This window comes from Diaphorina citri, unplaced genomic scaffold (genome assembly GCF_000475195.1).
Source record: "Diaphorina citri unplaced genomic scaffold, Diaci psyllid genome assembly version 1.1 scaffold128, whole genome shotgun sequence".
NCBI classification, from domain to species: Eukaryota; Metazoa; Arthropoda; class Insecta; order Hemiptera; family Psyllidae; genus Diaphorina; species Diaphorina citri.
This window is the reverse complement of record NW_007377565.1, coordinates 261204-287599: the sequence shown is the minus strand read 5'-3', so window position 1 is coordinate 287599 and position 26396 is coordinate 261204. Positions and strand designations below refer to the sequence as shown.

Genomic DNA, 26396 nt, shown 5'->3' with positions numbered 1-26396 from the left:
GAAAACCAACAAAATGCCAACAGAAATACATACCTAACCGCCAAAACCATCAATATGCCAAGAGAAATACACATCTAATCGCCAAAACCAACAAAATCCCAACAGGAATACACACCTAACCGTCAAAACCAACAATATGCCAACAGAAATACATACCTAACCGCCAAAACCATCAATATGCCAAGAGAAATACACATCTAATCGCCAAAACCAACAAAATCCCAACAGGAATACACACCTAACCGTCAAAACCAACAATATGCCAACAGAAATACATACCTAACCGCCAAAACAACAATATGCTAACAGAAATACATATGTACCTAATCACCAAAAGCAACAATATGGGAACAGAAAATCACACCACCTGAATACATCAGTGATAAAAGACAGGTCGGGGCACAAACAATCGAATTCGACACGCCAAATATACAAAATGTAATGCAATTGCAAGCGAAAAGAAATTTACAAACCACAATACAAAGGAAGCAATGAACTTGCATTTAATCCCTGCCAATCCCAATAATAACTTGCATTTAATCCCTGCCAATCCCAATAATAACTTGCATTTAATCCCTGCCAATCCCAATAATAACTTGCATTTAATCCCTGCCAATCCCAATAATAACTTGCATTTAATCCCTGCCAATCCCAATAATAACTTGCATTTAATCCCTGCCAATCCCAATAATAACTTGCATTTAATCCCTGCCAATCCCAATAATAACTTGCATTTAATCCCTTCGTGTTACTTTCAGACCCACGAGTACTCGCGGGTTAAATTGATCCCAAGGACAAGGTTTTTCAAAGTCCCACGTCCGAATTCCCCAAGGCTTATGAGCTTCGGGATGGAAAAGGTCCGTAATTTTAACTCCATACACAAAAAGCCCACTCTGAGGCTTAGGTGTAGGGACAAACAGGCTTAAGGTTGGGTTAAGCTTCTACGAATCTACGAAAAGGTTATCCCAAGGACAAGGTTTTTCAAAGTCCCACGTCCGAATTCCCCAAGGTTCATGAGCTTCGGGATGGAAAAGGTCCGTAATTTTAACTTCATACACAAAAAGCCCACCCTGAGGCTTAGGTATAGGGACAAACAGGCTTAAGGTTGGGTTAAGCTTCTACGAATCTACGAAAAGGTCCGTTATTGGACGGAACTCAGAATCGTCCGTTTGCAAAGTCCACCTTCTAAGAAAGTCCTTCTTTCACTGAACTCACTCTACGTTGCACGAGTGGAAGCACAGAGATCGGAGGGAGAGGAGAAGGACGAGAAAGTCCACCTTCTAAGAAAGTCCTTCTTTCACTGAACTCACTCTACGTTGCACAAGTGGAAGCACAGAGATCGGAGGGAGAGGAGGAGGACGAAAAAGTCCACCTTCTAAGAAAGTCCTTCTTTCACTGAACTCACTCTACGTTGCACAAGTGGAAGCACAGAGATCGGAGGGAGAGGAGGACGACGAAGATTTTGCCTATCGTATATATTATGTATTCTTCTCGAGAGAAGAGTATATAGAAGACTGTTGACTCATTCATATGTGGAATATCCGGCGGAATGCAGACTTGTTGGAATGTATAGTGTCAGAGTGGTAACTATCGGTGGTCTCGCGGGGACCTATTGGAAACATCGAGAGTTCTGCCCTTTCTTATCGAGACACTGCCCTTTACAAAAGTTATATCGAGGTAGGACTTTACTGTTAAAACTCCTTTAATTGTATAGATATATATCTTAAAAAATAAAAGTTAATGTGGAATATCCGGCGGAATGCAGACTTGTTAGAATGTATAGTGTCAGAGTGGTAACTATCGGTGGTCTCGCGGGGACCTATTGGAAGCATCGAGAGTTCTGCCCTTTCTTATCGAGACACTCGAAGACCTCGCACTTTACAAAAGTTATATCGAGGTAGGACTTTACTGTTAAAACTCCTTTAATTGTATAGATATATATCATAAAAAACAAAAGTTATAGGTATCATAATATCACACCTTACAAGTAATATTATCGTAATATTACACCTAGGACAACCTCCGTGGGTATCACACTAGGCATGCCGGAGGTCTCGGGTTCGACTTCCTGCGCTGTCAAAGTTTTTCTCTGAGCTTGGAGTTCGCGGTACACTCAGCCTCGTGAGGACAATTGAGTAGCTACTTTAATCAACTAACGACCAGTAGCGGCATTACCAGTGTAAAAAGATTATTGAAATATGGGAGCTGATTGCAATGGAGACACTTAGTAATGCTATGATATCCACATAATTTGTGAAAAAGCTCTGCTTTTCCTCAGATAGGAAAATAGACATAACACCTATGACACGGAAAGTAAACGCTATAATTTAATTTAATGTATTTAAAGATCTTCGGGCGGGATAATGCCGTATACTATTTGGTCTGCCATTCACGGCCATTCAGAATCAACCAATCACAATCACCTAATCGTTCTTCTTGTGGTTTGAAAAGTTCCCTCCAAAAAAACATTGAAAATTCCTACCATAACTTGTGTTCACGGCGGACATCAACTATTTCATCCAATTCCAACAACTACTCCACAGCCCAAGGTCCCTCCACTAAGATCCCTTAATGTATTTAAAGATCTTCGGGCGGGATAATGCCGTATACTATTTGGTCTGCCATTCACGGCCATTCAGAATCAACCAATCACTATCACCTAATCGTTCTTTTGTGGTTTGAAAAGTTCCCTCCAAAAAAACATTGAAAATTCCTACCATAACTTGTGTTCACGGCGGACATCAACATTATTTCATCCAATTCCAACAACTACTCCACAGCCCAAGGTCCCTCCACTAAGATCCTAATAGTTCTCTAGGTCTAGTGGATTTCGTCTGAAAGTGAAATCCTTGGATCTCTTTCTCTGCCTTGATTATTTAATGGGATTCTCGGCACATAATTTGACGATTTGAGTTTTGATTAATCCATTATCTTCGATCCAGGCTAGCAACTAGTTGCTAGCAACTAGTTCTATTTTTTCGTGAAATATGTTTGTCTTCGATCTTGACTAGCACCTAATTCTATTAAAAATTTTCGTCAAATATGTTGGTCTACCAGATGGCCGCCATCGAGCACGCGAGGAGGGGAAGTTTACCTCCGCTTGAAATCGTTACCCTTCCTCCACTTATATTCATACCTCCATGGAAAGGAAAGAGTATGAGAGAGACAGAGGGGGGGGAGAGAGCCATAGAGGGAAGAAGAGGGCATTTTCAATTTGAGCATTGAACAAGAAGATAATTAATAGTAGAGGTCTAACTGAAGGTATCTAGGTAGGTAGGTATATATTTCGTCTGCAAATGGGCACCCAGTAAGTTGAGAACTCACTGTGGGAATCTACCGACCAAGGCAATCGATAGCGTCTTGCTATATCCAATCAGCTTCAATTTATACTGATAACAAGCAAGAGAGAGAGACAGGGGGCAAGAGAGAGAGAGAGAGAGAGAGAGAGAGAAACAAAGACAGAGGGCAAGAGAGAGAGAGAGAGAGACAAACAGAGTGAGAGAGAGAGAGAGAGCAAGTGAGAAAGGACAGAGGAGAGAGGTCTAGTGGATTTCGTCTGAAAGTGAAATCCTTGGATCTCTTTCTCTGCCTTGATTATTTAATGGGATTCTCGGCACATAATTTGAGTTTTGATTATCTTCGATCTTCGATCTAGGCTAGCAACTAGTTCTATTTTTTCGTGAAATATGTTTGTCTTCGATCTTGACTAGCACCTAATTCTATTAAAAATTTTCGTCAAATATGTTGGTCTACCAAAAAATCTACCGACCAAGGCAATCGATAGCGTCTTGCTATATCCAATCAGCTTCAATTTATACTGATAACAAGCAAGAGAGAGAGAGAGAGACAGGGGGCAAGAGAGAGAGAGAAACAAAGACAGAGGACAAGAGAGAGAGAGAGAGAGAGAGAGAGAGCAAGTGAGAAAGGACAGAGGAGAAATCTACCGACCAAGGCAATCGATAGCGTCTTGCTATATCCAATCAGCTTCAATTTATACTGATAACAAGCAAGAGAGAGAGAGAGAGAGAGACAGGGGGCGAGAGAGAGAGAGAGAGAGAGACAGAGACAGAGGGCAAGAGAGATAAAGAGAGAGCAAGTGAGAAAGGACAGAGGAGAGACTAGAAAATGCTGATCCAACTTTCCTTGAGAGAAGAGGCCACACACTGACAAGTCAGCATTCAGCAGTAGCTATTACAGGGTCCAACAGAATCTCTGCCAAACTAGTTAGCTCGGAAGGTAGCGCGTCTTGTAGGCGAGGTCGCGAGTTCGATTCCCGCCCCGGACGAACTTTAAACAGATCAGGTCCGTTCTCGGAACGGCTAGCTTTTTCCTATCCTGTCTTTCTTCTCTCTTCGCTTTTGGGACGATAAGAACTTGCCAGTTCCAATTCCCTCTATCAAAAATTATTATTAAAAGTAATGATAATGATAATTATAATAATAATTCTTTCTATTCGACGGGCAAAGCTAACTGTATTAGAAGAATGTTCAATAGCAAAAAAAAAGCAACTTTGGGTAATTAAAATCCAAATAAATGCAGTTTCTTTGTGTTATTATGTCACAACTTTGGTGCTCACTGCAGCATTGTAGGATTTTCCCAATATTTCAATAATCCTAAAATCCAATGTTTACCTACCATGCTGACACCGGTCGCTATTAAAATCCAAATTTATACCATCTGAGGCACAAAGACTGTGTGATTACGCCACACATTTCGTCAGAAAATGAAGACCCAAAGAAATACATAAGCTAATTAAAACACATAACTACACACCGTTACCAATATGGAAGACCCACAGAGAACTTCTTTTCCCAAAAATTTATGGCTCCGTTTTACGACCACATGAAACTTCGGCTCCAAATGAGATTTTTCGTTGGATGAACACCGAACGATTTGGAGATTATTGTAATCTGGGTCGGGTCCACAATTCTGAGAACCGAAAAGTACTAAAAATCAGCGCTTCGAAAACCAATTCATCTGTGTGAATAACATTGTTGGTCTCTTTACAGGTAAGTACTTGTATTACAGTAGTAAGTAGGTATTTTGAAATTTTTAACCAAATTTTTTTCCGCGTCTTTTCCTCTTTTTTTTCTCTTAAGCGCTTTAACAATGCTTACTTTTGTGATTTGAAAAGGAACGGAGGGAAAGCAGTCTGAAAAGGAACGAAGGGGAAGCGAGTACAAATTTATGTTCTTCAGTGTGCAGTCTTTCGTCCAAAAGCCACCCTCTCACCCACCCGCGTCGCAACACCCAGCTAGAACTCTTTCCGTTCCACCCCAGGCAAAACCTACCCTCCATTCAGCTCACCCAAATCCCTACCTTTCCACACCCACTACTTTCCCTTCTCACCTTCATCGTTATTCCTCCCCTCTCCCAAAATTCCTCCCCCAAAATCTCCCCTCTTCAGCCATTCCTCCCCCAACCTCTCCCGCCCCCGGTTTTCCTCGCAGCAATTCTTCCTTAATTCCATCCCACCCTTCTTCCGCCCTCCCCGAAAACGCTCGGATCAATATTGCAGTCTGTGCGAATGAATGTGTGGGGGAGAAACCCTTTTTCGCTTCCCCCCTCCGCCACTCTATTCTCGTTCGCTTTCCCCCCTCCACTCTATTCTCGTTCGCTTTTCCCCTCCACTCTTCTCTTTCGCTTTCCCCCTCCATTCTCTGCATATCTTTCAACGCAGCATCCCTATCCACCCTTTTCCGTGGAGTTTTCCTGTTTTTCCGTCGAGCAAAGCCTCTTTCCACGTCCTGCTTCCCCGATTTTTAGCCCGTCCTTCCCCATTTTTAATGTCTTGCACGCACATTCTTCTCGCCTTCTTTCTTCTTCTCCCTACCTGGCAGAGGTTCTTCACCCCATAATATTTGAGATAAAGCTTGCCATTGCCAGCAGGAGCGAAGGACAGAGAGAAAAAACTCAGAAATTCATTGATGGATACAAAGATACAAAAGTTTTTGGCAAACCCTTTGAAATGATTTGTATCGTTACGATAATTGATTTTTTTTTTTTTTTTTTTTTTTTTTTTTTTTTTTGGTTGCAGTTGAACCAACAACTTTTCAAGTTTTTTTTTTCGGTGGAATGGCAATAAAAATTAGCACAAGGCTGAAACTCTTAGGGCTGAATTGGGCTCACGAGGCCAGGTAGAGAGGGAAAAGTTTGAAACATATAGTCTTCAAGGATGCCGATGGAAATAAAGCAGGCAAAGTTAAAGAAAACGCGAAAAAACTTCCTGAAAAATTTTACCAAGACAGAAGAAAAATGAAACTAGGTATTTAAAATGGAAATGATTCTCCTAATTAAAATTGGTTTCAGGTTCGTAAATTCTCTTCTGGTCCTCGTTTTAAACCCATTTAATTACCCTTCCTGATTGATTTTTATTTCTCAATAATGAAGATATTAAGGTATTGATTGATACAAGGATAAAAACCCCCAAGATAAGAGGCCTATAGGATATTAAAATGGTTTAATGATATAGGACATTAAAATGGTTCAAAATACTCCAAATTCTTGGAGCTTGAATTACGATATTGTTACGAATGAGGTCGGATTTTTGTGTCATGTTGCTGTGAATTCTCGTACACATCTTTCTAAAGCCCTCAAACTAGCGCCTTCACTAGCTACTTTTTTTTCAAAGTGGTTTCATAGAGGGAACTGTACTGTAACTGCAAAGGTCTTATTGTCCCGAAAGCGAAGAGAGAAGGAAGACAAGACAGGAGAAAGCCAGCCGTTCCTCGAAGAACCTTATCTGGTTGGGACAAAATCTGCCGCGGGTGGGAACCGTACCGTGGCTCTTACAAGGCAGACGCGCTACCCTCCAAGCGGCGAACTAGGCTGGCGTAGCGTTTATAGGCCCAAGGGTCAGTTTATTTCTAGATGTAGAGTTCGTTGTTTGACGAAAGCCAAGATTTAACCCTTTCACCCCGACTTATTTTAGGAGCGGAATCTTTCATTCTCTTTGATCAGGTATAATTATTTGGGCTTTAAATAAGACCTCTACAAAGTATCAGGTCCTCCTAGGTCTCCTAGGAAAACTGAACGAAAATTGATCTGGAGACAAAACCAGACAAGTTAGCACTTTACTGACATCTTATATCACAAAAGAAACGTTTGAAAAACACCGAGAACGGCATTTTTTCGATGGGTCTGGGATGATCATATAATATTTTAAAAATCTTGTTTCTGTGGGGGTGACAGGGTTAAGATAGAGGTATGGGGTGACCCGAGTGCACTCTTGAAGAAAATTTACAACTCATTCAAAATTTAAAAAGTTAGAAGCTCAAAAACTGGAAAAAAGAAGTAAAAATTCTAGGAGACATTTTAGACACACCAATCCCACATGTCAGAGAGAAAACGCAACAAACTTTGCCTGCCTGTGACAGAAAGAAAGGAAAAGTAGGTAAAAAGTGTACAAGAAAGAAATCTGAATGAAGTATGCAGTATGCATAACAATGTCAGACTACAGTGACATTTTGTCTTGAACTGTCTTTTTTGCTTTCCTTATCCTATATTCCTATAGTAAGGAAAGTAGGCAATGTATTTCTTCCGGGTAGGCAAAAATCGTGGAGTCTCGAAAAAGAGTAAGTGGGAATATGTACCCCCCAAATTGAAAATTGCAACAAATCGAAGGGTTGATTAAACACCAAAGAAAGGTCTTACATAAAAGAATGTATTCAAGTTTGAATTTTTCTGAGCCTCAAATATCGAGGCTCCCAATAATATCTTCAATTTGTCAAAGAAACCATCCTCTAGGGCTGTTTGCCCTTACACCTAAGCCTCAGATTGGGCTTATTGTGTATATGACTGAACAATAAAATAGTTAGGTATTTGAACATATCAAAAGTTGTCTTTTTACCCCTTTTTTCCTGCAATGTCCACAAACTTTGCCCGCCGAAAAAGAGTGTACGTTTTGAGTTGCTTTTCCCCTGTCTCCTCCCAAACTTCCATTTGCGCATAAAATACATGTGTAACGAAAAGCCAAGCATTGAAGCACGCGATGGGTTGCCAAGTTAAAGTTAGAAAAGAGAGAAGAGTAGGGGGGGAGAGAGAGGGGAAAAATGAGCATTCGAGGAAACCCGGACGTAGAAAAATGCATTGGCTATGTCACTGTCAATTCCAAATTTCCCACACCCACGCGCAGGGGAATGCTAATTTTGCTTCGTTAATGTCGAGAGGGGCCAGCTTTTGAAACCTTCGCTTTCTAAGGACAACCACTCGCTATCCTGTCAAGCCTACCTAAGTGTGTGCCTACCATAGGACACCGCAAATACTACTCAGTATCTTAGTAAGAATACAATTTAAAAACTAGACCTACTGTGAGTCACAAATTTAATATCTCTTTCGCAAAATCACCCCACTGTTCATGAGGTTATCGATGCTATCATATCAGACTTCTTTACAAGGTACCCGTCACCCTATTAAACCACCCAATTCACCGATCGGACAGATAATTTGCCAACCTCCCCGGGGGCTATCCAGTCCAAGATAGCTCTGGCGCGAATTTCTGTGAGAACTCAGCCGGACCGAATGGTCTGGCGTACGGGTTTGGCCTTCGTTCAGGTTATTTGCCACTGTCTGCTGCTCGTTTAGAGGTGAAGGTGATGGGACTCTGGTTCTCTGGCTTAGTCTCTCTGGTTCTCTGGCTTATTATCGAGTAGACCCGAAGGACATTTCATCGTCTCGCGTGAACACAGATGGTTATTTATCTCTGGTAGAACAGATTGGTAGTGCCGCGGATATGGGGTTTTTCCTTTGTCTTCTCATTCGACATTGTTATAACCCGAGTATTGACTTCTCCATTCAAGTTTCCTTACTAGATGGCTGATTTATTATACGATGGGACATCTTTGTACTGTAGGAAAAGAGCGCTATATGACTGACGAAACATTCTCAGAACTCGGACCTGGTTTATGGCATGCTAAAGGAGCTCTTCCACTCAGCCACTGGAAAGTGTCCGGACATACTAACACACAGGCTAGACGTATGGTCTGGCGTACGGGTTTGGCCTTCGTTCAGGTTATTTGCCACTGTCTGCTGCTCGTTTAGAGGTGAAGGTGATGGGACTCTGGTTTAGTCTCTCTGGTTCTCTGGCTTAGTCTCGAGTAGACCCGAAGGACATTTCATCGTCTCGCGTGAACACAGATGGTTATTTATCTCTGGGAGAACAGATTGGTAGTGCCGCGGATATGGGGTTTTTCCTTTGTCTTCTCATTCGACATTGTTACGGCCCGGCCCGAGTATTGACTTATCCATTCAAGTTTCCTTACTAGATGGGTGATTTATTATACGATGGGATCTTTGTAATGTAGGAAAAGTGCGCCATATGACTGACGAAACATTCTCGGAACTCGGGCCTGGTTTATGGCATGCTAAAGGAGTTCTTCCACTCAGCCACTGGAAAGTGTCCGGACATACTAACACACAGGCTAGACGTCTCCGGACATACTAACACACAGGCTTGACGTCTCCGGACATACTAATACAAAGGCTTGACGTCTCCGGACATACTAACACACAGGCTTGTCCGGGATATCCCGGAAACACTTGCGGTGTTGAACAAAATTCCTCCTCCGATCCTCTCATACAGGGTCATCCCTTCGGATAACGCACGTGAATACGACAGGGTGGACGCGAAATCCTAGAAATTGGGGTCCCTGCACTGAATGGGGTTCATTTTTGGTACCCCATCCAGATCCTGGCCATCCTGTATAAACGTAGGCACAAGTTTTGCCACCAAGTACTTGACATTCAATAGGTACCTACATACTTGGCTGAGGTTTTCTACAACACGAGTTGAAGTCTGGTCTGTCTCCTCCACCTCCTTTTTCACATCCACCTTTCACTTTCTCTTCCTCTTCCAATCCTTCCGCTCCAGTCTTTCCACTACTCCTTCTCCTCCTCTTCAAATCTTTCCCTTCAAGTTTTCTTTCCCAGTAACACACGAGTTGAAGTCTGGTCTTTCTCCTCCACCTCCTTTTTCTTTCACATCCATACTTCACCTTCTCCTCTTCCAATCCTTCCTCTCGAGTCTTCTCCTCCTCCTTCTCGTCATTCACACCTTTCTTCTCCTCCTCTTCAAATCTTTCCCTTCTAGTTTTCTTTCCCAGTAACACACGAGTTGAAGTCTGGTCTGTCTCCTCCACCTCCTTTTTCTTTCACATCCATACTTCACCTTCTCCTCGTCCAATCCTTCCTCTCGAGTCTTTCTTCTCCTCCTCCTCCTTCTCCTCATTCACACCTTTCTTCTCCTCCTCTTCAAATCTTTCCCTTCTAGTTTTCTTTCCCAGTAACACACGAGTTGTAGTCTGGTCTGTCTCCTCCACCTCCTTTTTCTTCCACATCCACATTTCACCTTCTCCTAATCTTCCAATCCTTCAGTTTCCCTCCTCCTCCTTCTCACCTTTCTTTTCCTCCTCTTCAAATCTTTTCCTTCAAGTTTTCTTTCCCAGTAGGTAACACATAACTTGTCACACGAGGTGCAGTCTGTTCACCTCCTTTTCCTCCTCTCAGTCTTTCTCCTCCTCTTCAAATTTTCCCCTTCTTTTCCTCCTCCTCCTCCTTTTCCACTTTCTCCCTTTCTGTTTTCTGTCTCCTCCACCTCCTTTTTCTTTCACATCCATACTTCACCTTCTCCTCTTCCAATCCTTCCTCTCGAGTCTTTCTTCTCCTCCTTCTCGTCATTCACACCTTTCTTCTCCTCCTCTTCAAATCTTTCCCTTCTAGTTTTCTTTCCCAGTAACACACGAGTTGTAGTCTGATCTGTCTCCTCCACCTCCTTTTTCTTCCACATTTCACCTTCTCCTAATCTTCCAATCCTTCAGTTTCCCTCCTCCTCCTCCTCCTCCTCCTTCTCACCTTTCTTTTCCTCCTCTTCAAATCTTTCCCTTCAAGTTTTCTTTCCCAGTAGGTAACACATAATGAATTGATAAGAATTACTAGGTGGATTATACATAATTAATTGATGTTTCCTGAGGGTTTATTTGATGGTGTGTATTGGGTGCAGTCTGTTCACCTCCTTTTCCTCCTCTCAGTCTTTCTCCTCCTCTTCAAATTTTCCCCTTCTTTTCCTCCTCCAGTTTTTCTTCTCCTCCTCCTTTTCCACTTTCTCCCGTTCTGTTTTAACACTTCTCATCTTTTTCCTTCTACTCCTGCTCCTCCTCTGTCTGTTCACCTCCTTTTCCTCCTCTCAGTCTTTCTCCTCCTCTTCAAATTTTCCCCTTCTTTTCCTCCTCCAGTTTTTCTTCTCCTCTTCCTTTTCCACTTTCTCCCGTTCTGTTTTAACACTTCTCATCTTTTTCCTCCTCCTCCTCCTCCTCCTCCTCTCCTCTTTGACTCCATATTCCTCCACTGAAAGAATCCTGGATCGAGATGCATTTAACGATTTTAACGAGGGTATACCTACTAATTACTACCCCGACAAGTATTACTACACGCGTTTTCTTCGAATTTATCCAACCATAGATGAAGTACGAATGCACCTCCTCCTCCTCTCCTCTTTGACTCCATATTCCTCCACTGAAAGAATCCTGGATCGAGATGCATTTAACGATTATAACGAGGGTATAGGTACCTACTAATTACTACCCCGATGAGTATTACTACACGCGTTTTCTTCGAATTTATCCAACCATAGATGAAGTACGAATGCACCTCATTTTGCCTCCAGAAGTGCCACAGGCAGAAAATGCCAGGCAGTTAAAGGGGGATTTTTTTTTCGTATTTATCAAACCATACATGAAGTACATGCATGTACTTCATTTTGCCTGAAGGAGCCGTGCCTATACTGCGACTTTGACTCCATATTCCTCCACTGAAAGAATCCTGGATCGAGATGCATTTAACGATTTTAACGAGGGTATACCTACTAATTACTACCCTGACGAGTATATTACTACACGCGTTTTCTTCGAATTTATCCAACCATAGATGAAGTACGAATGCTCCTCCTCCTCCTCTCCTCTTTGACTCCATATTCCTCCACTGAAAGAATCCTGGATCGAGATGCATTTAACGATTATAACGAGGGTATACCTACTAATTAGTACCCCGACGAGTATTACTACACGCGTTTTCTTCGAATTTATTCAACCATAGATGAAGTACGAATGCATCTCATTTTGCCTCCAGAAGTGCCACAGGCAGAAAATGCCAGGCAGTTAAAGGGGGATTTTTTTTTCGTATTTATCAAACCATACATGAAGTACATGCATGTACTTCATGTTGCCTGAAGGAGCCGTGCCTATACTGCGGGGCAATTAAAGGGGGATTTTTTTTTCGTATTTATCAAACCATACATGAAGTACATGCATGTACTTCATTTTGCCTGAAGGAGCCGTGCCTATACTGCGGACAAAGGCAGAAAATGCCAGTTCTCTGTACTTATCGAATCATACCTTTCTTTTCAGTCAATCTGGAATTAATTGGCCTCTCTCCCCAACCAATTAAACCATCACAGGTCACAGGTAAGTAAGTACCTGGGTAGTACGGATATTTTTACAGTAGGTACCACCTACCTACATTATCGACCTACTTCGCGTAAAACTGAAAACTCACTTCATTCAAATCCCTACTTCAATTTAACAATTAGCATTTGAAATGGCTCAAGTTCTTTTTTCTTTTTAGATTCCTCAAATGAGTTTCTGGATGAAAAAATTTCCAGCTAAACAAATTAAAATTAATAAATAAATATTGGACAAGTAGGTAACCTACTTGAATGCGCTTTAACTATTCGCGTGAATAAGTTTGCTTCATTCATTTAAGAAAAAACAATGAGGAGTGAAAATTTTCCGAGAGAGGTCACGCTCTTTTTCTGTGCTTTTTGTTTAAAGTTTTTTGGTGGATATAGTTGTCCAAATATTGTGATTTTTTGCATAGTGAGGTTTTTTAGTGTGCTGAATCAATTGCTGTAATTGGTTTTTGCCAATATGCAGTGATTCGTGATTTTTTACTGTTTTAAAAAACGTCCATATACTCAATCCTATTGTGTAGTTTGGGTTTTCTAGGTCCTTGGGGTGTAGTTTGGGTTTTCTGGGCGGCTCTAATTTTTGACGGAAAAATTGCTGATATTGACATTTTTCTCAAGTCACACGACGGCCTGCCTCGAATTTTCTAAAGACACGTGAGTGTAGGAATGTTCAATGTTCATTCTTCATCTAGATTTTGGTACCTTGTATTTTTCGAAGCCCCAGGCGTCAAAAAATGAGCATATATGTTTTTTTAGGAATTTCTACGTCTCGTCTGTGCGAAATTGAGGGGTGGTAGTATCAGGGATTCTCAGAAGAAAGGGACTTTTCAGGCTGGGGTAAAGGGACTTTTCAGTCCCATGTTGCCAGGATAAATACAGGGTAAGTATTTATGCCCGTAACTCACGCACAGACCATGTGACAGGCCTAGGTCTCGAGCTTTTCCTTCTACACACGTTCTGACGGTCGGCTTGAGCGTGAATGGCTGCCTGGCAGGCATCATACACTGCATGCACATTTATGTATTGAGGAAAAGAACCCCCAGATAAGGTCACAAACCTGATTAAAAAGGTTGGTCAGGTGGGTAGGCACCTCTCTTTCATAATAATCACAATACATAAGGACCTAACTGTTAATTGTGTTACCTTTCTGCTTTCTTCCAAGAAACCCCACTTGATTGTCTGGATACCTATTGAAAAAGAATTTTGGTTTTTTTGCACATCCCTGGGGACTTTTTTAAGTGCCATTATAAGAAAGGAGGTGGTAATTTTACCATATAGCCTTGTAGCTTGTAGCCCAATAGGTAGTTTCATAGGTGATATTTTTGTGATATTTTTATCAGTTAGGTAGGAAGGTTTAGCACCTGCCTGCGTTCTTTATGGGGACCTAGGTGTTCTCAAGAACCAAGTATGACTTCTTTGTGGTGTTTGTGTTTTGTGTTTCTCTCTCTCTCACTCTCGAAAAAACACATGGCTATAAAAATGTGCGTTCAGATACTAGGTAAGTACAATCCTCGGATTACCTTCTTTTTACTTTCTATTACTACAGTATAGTGAGCTATACGCTATACTAGTAATGAAAGTATTGCAATCGGTCCAAATTTTCAAAATCGGGAAATGGTTGGAAATAAACGTTTTGGGATCCCCTGATTTCAAAAAAGTGATTTTTAGCCCATGGTCTGTACGTACTTACGTACGTACGTACGTACGTTACGTACTACAGGTTTAAATGGGAAAAAGTAGAAAGTTCCTCTAACCATGTTCCTTTAACCTCACTATTGCGGCTAACGGTACGTGGTGTCTCAGATGGTCACCCGACTAGATAAAAACCACGCCCAACGTTGCTTAACTTCAGCTTAACACTATTTAGCCTTACTTGAACGCACCCCTCCGATGAGCAGGGGTGGCAAAATATTTTAGTCCGGGCGCCCTGCGCACATTCAAGATCTTTTCTAGTCCGCGCCAATATTATGATTTAATCAAGGTATCTGTGTTCTGTGTAGAACTGTAGATTATAGAGTAAATACCTACCTGATAGGTACATTAGACTACATTATTACATACTACAATACTACATAATCATGTTGGTACCTACCTCACGTGATACTAGTTAAATTAGGTAGGTATCTTTTAGTGAATTTAGTGCTTGAATATTATATTATTATTATGGTGGACTAAATAAATAAATAAAAGCCGACTGACTGTCCCTAAGAGAAAGTTTTTAACACCCTTTATCCCATTTTGAACCTTCTATGTACATAAAAATATAAAACCTTGTCCTTTATTTTATGATAATTATTCCTCACCACACCTTTGCATCGGACCTTTTAACAAAAGGACCAGACTGAATAACTACCTAAAATACTTCTTGTAATTATTCCTCACCACACCTTTGCATCGGACCTTTTAACAAAAGGACCAGACTGAATAACTACCTAAAATACTTCTTGTAACTTTTTTTTTTCAAGAGGGAACTGTAACTGCTATGGTCTTATCGTCCCGAAATCAAGAGAGAAGGAATTTTTTTAAAGAGGTTTAACAGAGGGAACTGTAACTGCTATGGTCTTATCGTCCCGAAATCGAAGAGAGAAGGAAGAGAGGGATAGGAGAAAGCCAGCCGTTCCGAGAACGAACATTATCCCATCAGGATAAAATCCGCCCCGGGCGGGAATCGAACCATTTTAAAGGAGGTTTGACAGAGGGAACTGTAACTGCTATGGTCTTATCGTCCCGAAATCGAAGAGAGAAGGAAGACAGGATAGAGTAAAAGAATGTATTCAAGTTTTAATTTTTCTGAGCCTCAAATATCGAGGCTCCCAATAATATCTTCAATTTGTCAAAGAAACCATCCCCTAGGGCTGTTTGCCCTTACACCTAAGCCTCAGAGTGGGCATAACTATTTTAATGACTGCACATTAAAATAGTTAGGTATTTGAACATATGTATCAAAAGTTGTCTTTTTACCCCTTTTTCTCAGTTTATTTCTAGATGTAGAGTTCGTTGTTTGACGAAAGCCAAGATTTAACCCTTTCACCCCGACTTATTTTAGGAGCGGAATCTTCCATTCTCTTTGATCAGGTATCATTATTTGGGCTTTAAATAAGACCTCTACAAAGTTTCAGGTCCTCCTAGGTCTCCTAGGAAAACTGAACGAAATTTGATCTGGAGACAAAACCAGACAAGTTAGCACTTTACGGACATCTTATATCACAAAAGAAACGTTTGAAAAACACTAAGAGTGTACGTTTTGAGTTGCTTTTCCCCTGTCTCCTCCCAAACTTCCATTTGCGCATAAAATACATGTGTAACGAAAAGCCAAGCACTGAAGCACGCGATGGGTTGCCAAGTTAAAGTTAGAAAAAGAAAGGAGAGTAGGGGGGGAGAGGAGGGAGGGAGAGAGAGGGGAAAAACGAGCATTCGAGGAAACCCGGACGTAGAAAAATGCATTGGCTATGTCACTGTCAATTCCAAATTTCCCACACCCACGCGGGGGGGAATTTTAATTTTGCTTCGTTAATGTCGAGAGGGGCCAGCTTTTGAAACCTTCGCTTTCTAAGGACAACCACTCGCTATCCTGTCAAGCCTACCTACATAAGTGTGTGCCTACCATAGTACACCGCAAATACTACTCAGTATCTTAGTAAGAATACAATTTATAAACTAGACCTATTGTGAGTCACAAATTTAATATCTCTTTCGCAAAATCACCCCACTGTTCATGAGGTTATCGATGCTATCATATCAGACTTCTTTACAAGGTACCCGTCACCCTATTAAACCACCCAATTCACCGATCGGACAGATAATTTGCCAACCTCCCCGGGGGCTACCCAGTCCAAGATAGCTCTGGCGCGAATTTCTGAGAGAACTCAGCCGGACCGAATGGTCTGGCGTACGGGTTTGGCCTTCGTTCAGGTTATTTGCCACTGTCTGCTGCTCGTTTAGAGGTGAAGGTGATGGGACTCTGGTTCTCTGGCTCTGGTTCTCACTTTTTCTCTAGGATGTACTGTAATCCCGTAACGGTCGATCCCGTTTCAAAATGGCGGCTGTTTAAAACACTGACACGGCACCATTCAATGTCCATCAAAGCTATCAATCAGGAGCCCTCCCGTCGTTAGGGGTAATTGGGGCCCCTAAATGATTCGTTAGGGGTAATTTAGGCCCCTAATTGGTTTCCAAGAAAACTTGGCGAGGGACTGAGTCACACAACTGGCATCAATTTGCCCCACGAAAACCCTTTCCCAGTCAAGGGCATCAAAAAGCCTCTTCCAAAAAACTAAAACCCTTTAGTGGTTCAACCATGCAACGGGATATACAAATAAAACCCTTCTAATTTTTTCTTCTTCCTCTGTGGTATTAGCCTTCAGACATTCTGATCCTCCAAAAACCAAAATCCTTCTGACCGTCCAACGGGGTGTACAAATAAAACCCTTCTAATTTCTTCTTCCTCAGTGGTATTTGCCTTCAGACATTTACAGTTTCGATGAAAATTAATTTAAAAAAAGGATAAAATAAAGGGATAAAAAAGATCAAATCAAAAATCAATCAAACCCGTCCTTATTAGGGCTCGATCCACCGATTAGAACGGTTTATACATCGGAGGCACTGAAACTTCAGATTGGAATCCCTTCCATGAATTGTAAACCCAACACCCCTCATTACCAATAATGATATGATTATTATCAATAATAATATGACTATTATGTGATAGGGGTACCGAAATCAAAACAATCGAGATAGCGTCAAAAATAATAGCAGGGAGATGAAGAAAAAGAATAATGGACTGTTGAGTGGAAGGTAACCACTAGGCAAGGTTAACGCCGGATGCGTTCTCTACCACCTAACCCTTGGAGCTCCATTATTGTTATCAAATTCTCAAATAAATGAGGATAAAATTCCATGCATTTAAAATTATAAACAAAATTATATCAATAAAGAGGTGCTCTTAAACTTTTGGTATAACGGAACAACTTGTTCTACTTATGCCTCGGCTGAGATCGAACCCACGCCCTCCTGTTTACCATGCGAGCGTCTTGACTACTACGCCACCGAGCCAGGTGAAGAGGAGCACAAAAGGATCTCGGACTAAACAGGTTGAAGGAAAAGCTATTTCTGGAGTTTGACGTCACCCCTCACAATCACGAAACGATGGAAGTAGGTATGCAACCCTTTCGTGAAGGTAGAGCAAATTATTTATGAAAATACAGAGAAGAAAAGCATCAAGGGATTAGCAAAAGAAAAAACAAAAAACATCCATCGGAGTCCATCGTCAACTAATTGAAAATTCAGAACAAAAATTAGAAAAATAATAGGTACCTACCTAAAATCAACGCAAAAAAAAAGGATCAGAGGAACAATCCAAGTACATATATCAGAAGAATAGAAAGCAAATGCAACCCTTTCGTGAAGGTAGAGCAAATTATTTATGAAAATACAGAGAAGAAAAGCATCAAAGGATTAGCAAAAGTGCAACCCTTTCGTGAAGGTAGAGCAAATTATTTATGAAAATACAGAGAAGAAAAGCATCAAAGGATTAGCAAAAGAAAAAAAAAAAAACAAAAAAGATCCATCGGAGTCCATCATCAACTAATTGAAAATTCAGAACAAAAAATAGGAAAATAATAGGTACCTACCTAAAATCAACGCAAAAAAAAAAAGGATCAGAAGAACAATCCAAGTATATCAGAAGAATAGAAAGCAAGAAATTGGTAAAAGTAGGTCATGGGATAACAAGCAAAAAACCCGAGATCCCCGAAAACCAACAAAAGCACATTGAAGACTGTGTGAAGGACTAGGAGAAAATGTTCCCATTGAAAAAGACCAACCAAAACCCTACAAAAATCGACAAGAGGGTAACACCAACTACCTGATAGTCTAATACGGTTTGACAGTTCAGTTACCTACCACATCGTTTTGTACAAGCTGAACAAGCATAAGCATTAAGCATACCCTAGCCTAGCATAATCCAGTAGGTACGTACGTAACCAAGATCCCCGAAAACCAACAAAAGCACATTGAAGACTGTGTGAAGGACTAGGAGAAAATGTTCCCATTGAAAAAGACCAACCAAAACCCCACAAAAATCGACAAGAGGGTAACAACAACTACCTGATACCCTCAATGAACGAAATGATCTGCAAGAGAGTCTTAAAAGAGGAGAAAAAACCTGCAATCCTGTGTGTGAATATAATTGGAAACCTCGACCAAATAGTACACAAACAACAATAGAGACGAAAGATTCGAAAGAACATGGAAACAGAACAGCAGGTAAATATAGAAATAAAAGAAAAATATAGATAGAATCAACCAGAGAGATATTTGCCTGGGGCACTACTGGAGCTATTCAAGGGGCTGAAAAGGTTCTTTGAATGAGATTCACAAAGAACTTGGGGATACATGATATCGACGGATATCTCAGAGGATTCACGAGGAATGGTACTCTAATAAAATCGAGAAGCATCTACAATATTTTATTCTACTCTATTGAGTGTGAAGGGCATCCACTCTTAAAATTTTTGTAGCCAAAACCAAATGTCAGCCCAAAGCAATGAACCTAGCTAGGGCCAATTGAAAGGCTGACGAAGAACATTCACGAGGAATGGTACTCTAATAAAATCGAGAAGCATCTACAATTTTATTCTACTCTATTGAGTGTGAAGGGCATCCACTCTTAAAATTTTTGTAGCCAAAACAAAATGTCAGCTTAAAGCAATGAACTTAGCTAGGGCTAATTGAGAGGCTGACGAAGAACGCCGACCCGTCTGTACACGGGAAAAGGCGAGGAAGAAGGAAAAGACTCTCTCACAAATTAAAGAGCTCACTTAGATCAATAATTGAGTGACGTCTTAAAATTATTAATGAGCTCTTCCATCCGACCGGTTCTTGCAATTTCCTAGATGGAGCTCAGACTCACGTGTTGCAAAAAATTTCGCCAAGTTCAATTCACGAGGAATGGTACTCTAATAAAATCGAGAAGCATCTACAATTTTATTCTACTCTATTGAGTGTGAAGGGCATCCACTCTTAAAAGGCTACATGTCAGCCCAAAGCAATGAACCTAGCTAGGGCTAATTGAAAGGCTGACGAAGAACGCCGACCCCGTCTGTACACGGGAAAAGGCGAGGAAGAAGGAAAAGACTCTCTCACAAATTAAAGAGCTCACTTAGATCAATAATTGAGTGACGTCTTAAAATTATTAATGAGCTCTTCCATCCGACCGGTTCTTGCAATTTCCTAGATGGAGCTCAGACTCACGTGTTGCAAAAAATTTCGCCAAGTTCAACAAAGTGTGAAAATATGTCAAGTACCTACCCAGGGATTGCAAGCAGGATGAACGGGAATTTACGGGGTGGCATCAAATAACTCGACACCCTGTCTATAAAGCAGAGGAGGGATGGAGGGCTTGGTTTCCTAAGAGGCGCAATCGTTGTGCCACTGCGCTGAGCTGGTGGGATCTAAGATCTAACACATAAATACCTACACAAGGTAAGGGAGATCAGCTTTAGGCCCTCTGAGTAAGACCTTTAAGAGACAGGATTTGACGGGATTGAGGCCAAAGGCAACCATGATCACAAATTAAAGAGCTCACTTAGATCAATAATTGAGTGACGTCTTAAAATTATTAATGAGCTCTTCCATCCGACCGGTTCTTGCAATCTCCTAGATGGAGCTCAGACTCACGTGTTGCAGAAAATTTCGCCAAGTTCAGCAAAGTGTGAAAATATGTCAAGTACCTACCCAGGGATTGCAAGCAGGATGAACGGGAATTTACGGGGTGGCATCAAATAACTCGACACCCTGTCTATAGAGCAGAGGAGGGATGGAGGGCTTGGATTCCTAAGAGGCGCAATCGTTGTGCCACTGCGCTGCGCTGGTGGGATCTAAGATCTAACACATAAATACCTACACAAGGTAAGGGACATCAGCTTTAGGCCCTCTGAGTAAGACCTTTAAGAGACAGGATTTGACGGGATTGAGACCAAAGGCAACCATGGCAGGCAATACTTTCCTTCCTACAGGTAAGAAAAGGACATTTCAGGAGTAGGTACTCAGGCCATCCTGTATAAACGTAGGCACAAGTTTTGCCACCAAGGAAAGTAAAAAGGACGTTTCAGGTGAAAATATAATAATAATAATAATAATAATAATAGATTTATTGCTTACTTTCTTATTATGACAATCTTTTCATGTTCCACTAAGTACATACGTAGCATATGTCAAGTACCTACCCAGGGATTGCAAGCAGGATGAACGGGAATTTACGGGGTGGCATCAAATAACTCGACACCTTGTCTATAAAGCGGAGGAGGGATGGAGGGCTTGGATTCCTAAGAGGCGCAATCGTTGTGGCACTGCGCTGCGCTGGTGGGATCTAAGATCTAACACATAAATGCCTACACAAGGTAAGGGACATCAGCTTTAGGCCCTCTGAGTAAGACCTTTAAGAGACAGGATTTGACGGGATTGAGACCAAAGGCAACCATGGCAGGCAATACTTTCCTTCCTACAGGTAAGAAAAGGACATTTCAGGAGTAGGTACTCAGGCCATCCTGTATAAACGTAGGCACAAGTTTTGCCACCAAGGAAAGTAAAAAAGACATTTCAGGAGTACTCAGGCCATCCTATATAAACGTAGGCACAAGTTTTGCCACCAAGTACTTGACATTCAATAGGTACCTACATACTTGGCTGAGGTTTTCTACAACACGAGTTGAAGTCTGGTCTGTCTCCTCCACCTCCTTTTTCACATCCACATTTCACTTTCTCTTCCTCTTCCAATCCTTCCCCTCCAGTCTTTCTACTACTCCTTCTCCTCCTCTTCAAATCTCCTACATACTTGGCTGAGGTTTTCTACAACACGAGTTGAAGTCTGGTCTGTCTCCTCCACCTCCTTTTTCACATCCACATTTCACTTTCTCTTCCTCTTCCAATCCTTCCCCTCCAGTCTTTCTACTACTCCTTCTCCTCCTCTTCAAATCTTTCCCTTCAAGTTTTCTTTCCCAGTAACACACGAGTTGAAGTCTGGTCTGTCTCCTCCACCTCCTTTTTCTTTCACATCCATACTTCACCTTCTCCTCTTCCAATCCTTCCTCTCGAGTCTTTCTTCTCCTCCTCCTCCTTCTCGTCATTCACACCTTTCTTCTCCTCCTCTTCAAATCTTTCCCTTCTAGTTTTCTTTCCCAGTAACACACGAGTTGTAGTTTGGTCTGTCTCCTCCACCTCCTTTTTCTTTCACATCCATACTTCACCTTCTCCTCTTCCAATCCTTCCTCTCGAGTCTTCTCCTCCTCCTTCTCGTCATTCACACCTTTCTTCTCCTCCTCTTCAAATCTTTCCCTTCTAGTTTTCTTTCTCAGTAACACACGAGTTGATCCCGATTTTGAAAATTTGGACCGATTGCAATACTTTCATTACTAGTATAGCTCCGCTATACTGTAGTAATAGAAAGTAAAAATTGCCTTGATGTTTTCCGCCACCCCTACTTAAATGTCCCTAACCTACCTATCACCCAAGAAAATGAAATTGAAAGTTATCTTACCTTGTCTTCCCACAATTTCAGCCACATGTTCAGAGCTAGGTACTGGTACACATTCCGTCATGTTAGCCGACTTCTTGTTTCTCAGATCTTCAGCAGACTCCTGTAGGAAGCTGGGCAGGTGTGGAGAACCATTCAGTCCCAGGGGGGAGTCAGGCTCCGAAGACAAATTCAAAGATTCCGGTAACGAAGTGGTCGGACTTATGTCGGGATCGTTAAGTCTCAACATTGTCAATTCCAGAGCGAGATTGAACGCTCGGTTGTCTGTTTCCATGGTGGCAGATGTCATGTTATCCAATTCGCTGAACAAATTTGCAGGCATATTTTTCACTGGGCGAGTTGCTCAAATTCAAAGGACTTGGGGGGAGAAAATCCTAGTCCTGCCGCGGATTAGAGGAGTCTCACTTAAACAAAATAATTATCCAATTCGCTGAACAAATTTGCAGGCATATTTTTCACTGGGCGAGTTGCTCAAATTCAAAGGACTTGGGGGGAGAAAATCCTAGTCCCGCCGCGGATTAGAGGAGTCTCACTTAAACAAAATAATTTATTAGAAAGAAAATGAAGGAAGGAGAAAACACTTAAAAGATACGTCTCAAAATTTGGTAAAATATCAACAGAAAAAAAATAGGGAATTAAAATACTGTGTGGAATTTAAACAAAAACTTCAAAGGTATAAAAAAGTATGAAAATATAAAATTAATATAAAAATCTTTTTAATAATTCAGATAATAAACTCGCTTTGGTTTTCTATTATGATTAATACTTTAATTTATTCTTAAAATGGATTTTAAAAATTGGTAAAATTGTCTTCTAGATTTTAAACTAACGATTTTTTTCAATTTTTTAAAAAGCACGTGCTTTGAAAATACTCTGATAAAAATCTCTGTACAGAATAACGTGGAGCCGGTGTGAACGTCTGACGGCAAATAAAGAAAAAATTTCGGAGAAGTGGAGAAGAAGGGCTCGCGAGACTTCTTTGTGGTGTTTGTGTTTTGTGTTTCTCTCTCTCTCACTCTCGAAAAAACACATGGCTATAAAAATGTGCGTTCAGATACTAAGTACAATCCTCGGATTACCTTTTTTTTACTTTCTATTACCTACTACAGTATAGCGAGCTATACTAAGACTTCTTTGTGGTGTTTGTGTTTTGTGTTTCTCTCTCTCTCACTCTCGAAAAAACACATGGCTATAAAAATGTGCGTTCAGATACTTGTACAATCCTCGGATTACCTTTTTTTTACTTTCTATTACCTACTACAGTATAGCAAGCTATACTAGTAATGAAAGTAGATATTGCAACAATGTGCGTTCAGATACTAAGTACAATCCTCGGATTACCTTTTTTTTACTTTCTATTACCTACTACAGTATAGCGAGCTATACTAGTAGGTAATGAAAGTAGATATTGCAACCGGTCCAAATTTTCAAAATCGGTTGGAAATATCCGTTTTGGGATCCCCTGATGTCAAAAAAGTGATTTTTAGCCCATGGTCTGTACGTACTTACGTACGTACGTTACGTACCTACTACAGGTTTAAATGGGAAAAAGTAGAAAGTTCCTTTAACCATGTTCCTTTAACATTGATTGCTTAATTGTTGAAGGGTGTCGGTTGTGTGCGTGGTAGACAATTAGCAAGGGCCATCTCAATAAAGCCAGGATAGAAGGGTGAAAGTGTTTCTGAAAATGAAATGAAGATTTTTACATAAAGCTAAATCAAAATTTTGAAGGTGTACCTACCTTCAAAATCAAGCCCCCCCAAAAATTTAGGCAAGAACCGCCTATGTGGTCTGTACGTACTGACGTACGTTACATACTACAAGTTTAAATGGGAAAAAGTAGAAAGTTCCTTTAACCTCACTATTGCGGCGTACCCAATAGCTAACGGTACGTGGTGTCTCAGATGGTCACCCGTCTAGATAAAAACCACGCCCAACGTTGCTTAACTTCAGCTTAACACTATTTAGCCTTACTTGAACGCACCCCTCCGATGAGCAGGGGTGGCAAAATATTTTAGTCCGGGCGCCCTGCGCACATTCAAGATCTTTTCTAGTCCGCGCCAATATTATGATTTAATCAAGGTATCTGTGTTCTGTGTAGAACTGTAGATTATAGAGTAAATACCTACCTGATAGGTACATTAGACTACATTATTACATACTACAATACTACATAATCATGTTGGTACCTATCCTTAAAACTGGATACTTAAAATTAAAAAAAAGAAAAGAAAAACTTGAATTTAATCGGGACAAACTACACACAAAAATGCATATAAAAAATCAAAACAATAGAGGAAATCTTTTGTTTACTCTACGCACCATCGCCATCTTGTTTTGTGACGTCAGACTGAAGAGGTCTATGCAGGGCACCTTACACCGCTACATGTATGCAAGGGTATTACTTGCCCAACCACATCTATTTTGGTATGGAATTGGATGCGTGTTAATATAGTGAGAATGTAGGACGCCTTAGAACAAAGAGCGTGTACTGACTATGATGCTCCTATGCTGAGATACTCTTTTGAATGTGTGAATGTGAAGCATGTTTTGAATGTTTGAATCGTTCGTTGATTTTTGTTCTCGTTGTCGCTTGAAAAGATAATATACTGCTATTTCTCCCGCTCCTCTCACCCGGAAGAGTGGCCGAGTTGTCAAGGCGCTCGACTCAAGACCCATAGGTGTTAGGAGTGCTCGGGTTCAAATCCCTCCAAACGTTCTTTTTTTTCATCAATTTTTTTTTTCATCTATTTTTTTTTTTTTCTTTTTTTTCTTTTTGGGGCTTTTTTAAAATCAGTTTAATAGAAATAGAGGAAGTCCACCTTGCAATAATTAGGGTAAACAACTTTCTTGTTCATAGGATCTTTAGGCGAAAGTGTAATACCAAAAATTTGAGAACTCGAGAGTTCAGGGGAGAACATTTGGCGGCGGAAAAACCGCCAGAAAACGGCCGAAATTTCGCACTTTTGTCAGTTTTTTGCTTATAACTCCTAAACCGTGCGTTCCATGCAAAGTTTATGGGTATCAAATTTAAAGTACACATTTTTTTTTTTTTTTATAGTTGAACAATTTTCCTAGTCAGGATTATCAGGCATACTAAGGCGAGTGTGGAACTGGGAAGGTAGATAGGTACCTAGTTATACTTGTCTATGCCAATCCATGAAGAGCATGGATGATGGAAATTAGTACCCTACACGCCTTACACTTGAATTTAGACCACGCTACGCCACTGGTTGAGATGTATAATAGAAGTAGTGGGATTCCTACTAAAAGGCTTTATCAGTTTTTAAAGGTTCCTACAACTTCCTACCCGAAAGAGAGACTACCAATGTTTATTACCTTAGGCACTCACAAAAAACCCTCAAGCTACTAAAACATTTTTGAAAGTGCCACAACGGCCTTCAAGTATGCTCATTGTCTAAAAAATAGGAACCAAACCAACTCTCGACAAAGTAGGTATCTCTTTATTTTAGGCACAAATTCAAAGAAATGCATTGTTCGGTTTTTTGAAGAGCCCTTAACAGCACTACAATGTAATTATTTACAAGTATTCAGGTTTTCAAAATGTAAAATAATACCTAGAGTACGCAGGCTAAACGTAAGGGCAAAACCATTATCCGAAATAGTGGTCGGGTTCGAATCTGCCTGGAGGCATAAAACAGTCTGACTCTCTGAAGGTCTTCCAGAGTGCCCAGTCAGATTGTATGGTAATTTTTTACAAAATAATAGGAAGGAAAAAGTTGACAAAAATATCGAATACATCCATTGATGCCTGATTGATTTGGAACAAAACGATCTAACACTTGGCAAAAGGTGACAAGGTGAAGCTCTCATTTGGATTTACACTTTGTTTTACATATTAATTGTTAAACATTGAGGTAGAACAAAGGTGAGAGCTCTTCACCTGTACAAGTATTCAGGTTTTCAAAATGTAAAATAATAGGAAGGAAAAAGTTGACAAAAAATATGGAATACATCGATTGATGCCTGATTGATTTGGAACAAAACGATTTAACACTTGGCAAAAGGTGACAAGGTGAAGCTCTCTTTGGATTTACACTTTGTTTTACATATTAATTGTTAAACATTGAGGTAGAACAAAGGTTAGAGCTCTTCACCTAAAAAGGTATGTACCCTTAGGTACCGTAACATACTGTCCCATAGTGCCCCATGTGTCCTTTATTTTAGGCCTTAACAAATTATACAGCATTGTCGAAATTGGAGAGCTGAAGTGGCCATCAATAAAGGTCCTAGAGAAGAAAGAAGAGACGAAGGAGGAAGAAGATAATGCATTTCAGCATTTCCTGAGCATCTCAGCAATCATAGCATAACTTTTAGTATATACTCGTATCTCTGAGAAAATTGGAAAGAGAATGAAGAAAGGAGACCAAGCAGGAAAAGCAAAAG

General features: G+C 40.7%; 1 protein-coding gene across 1 annotated transcript in view; it reads right to left on the bottom strand.

The window, feature by feature from the left end:
• LOC103524949 (RNA-binding protein MEX3D-like) overlaps positions 1-22960 on the bottom strand; it is a 32960-nt gene extending 10000 nt beyond the window's left edge. The window contains exons 1-2 of the mRNA XM_008489990.3: positions 22428-22960; positions 21993-22299 (exon numbers count right to left, since the gene is read on the bottom strand). Coding sequence (XP_008488212.1) covers positions 21993-22299; positions 22428-22439 — 319 coding nt within the window. The 5' untranslated portion in view covers positions 22440-22960. The remainder of the gene's footprint in view (positions 1-21992; positions 22300-22427) is intronic.
• Positions 22961-26396: the final 3436 nt, after the last annotated feature.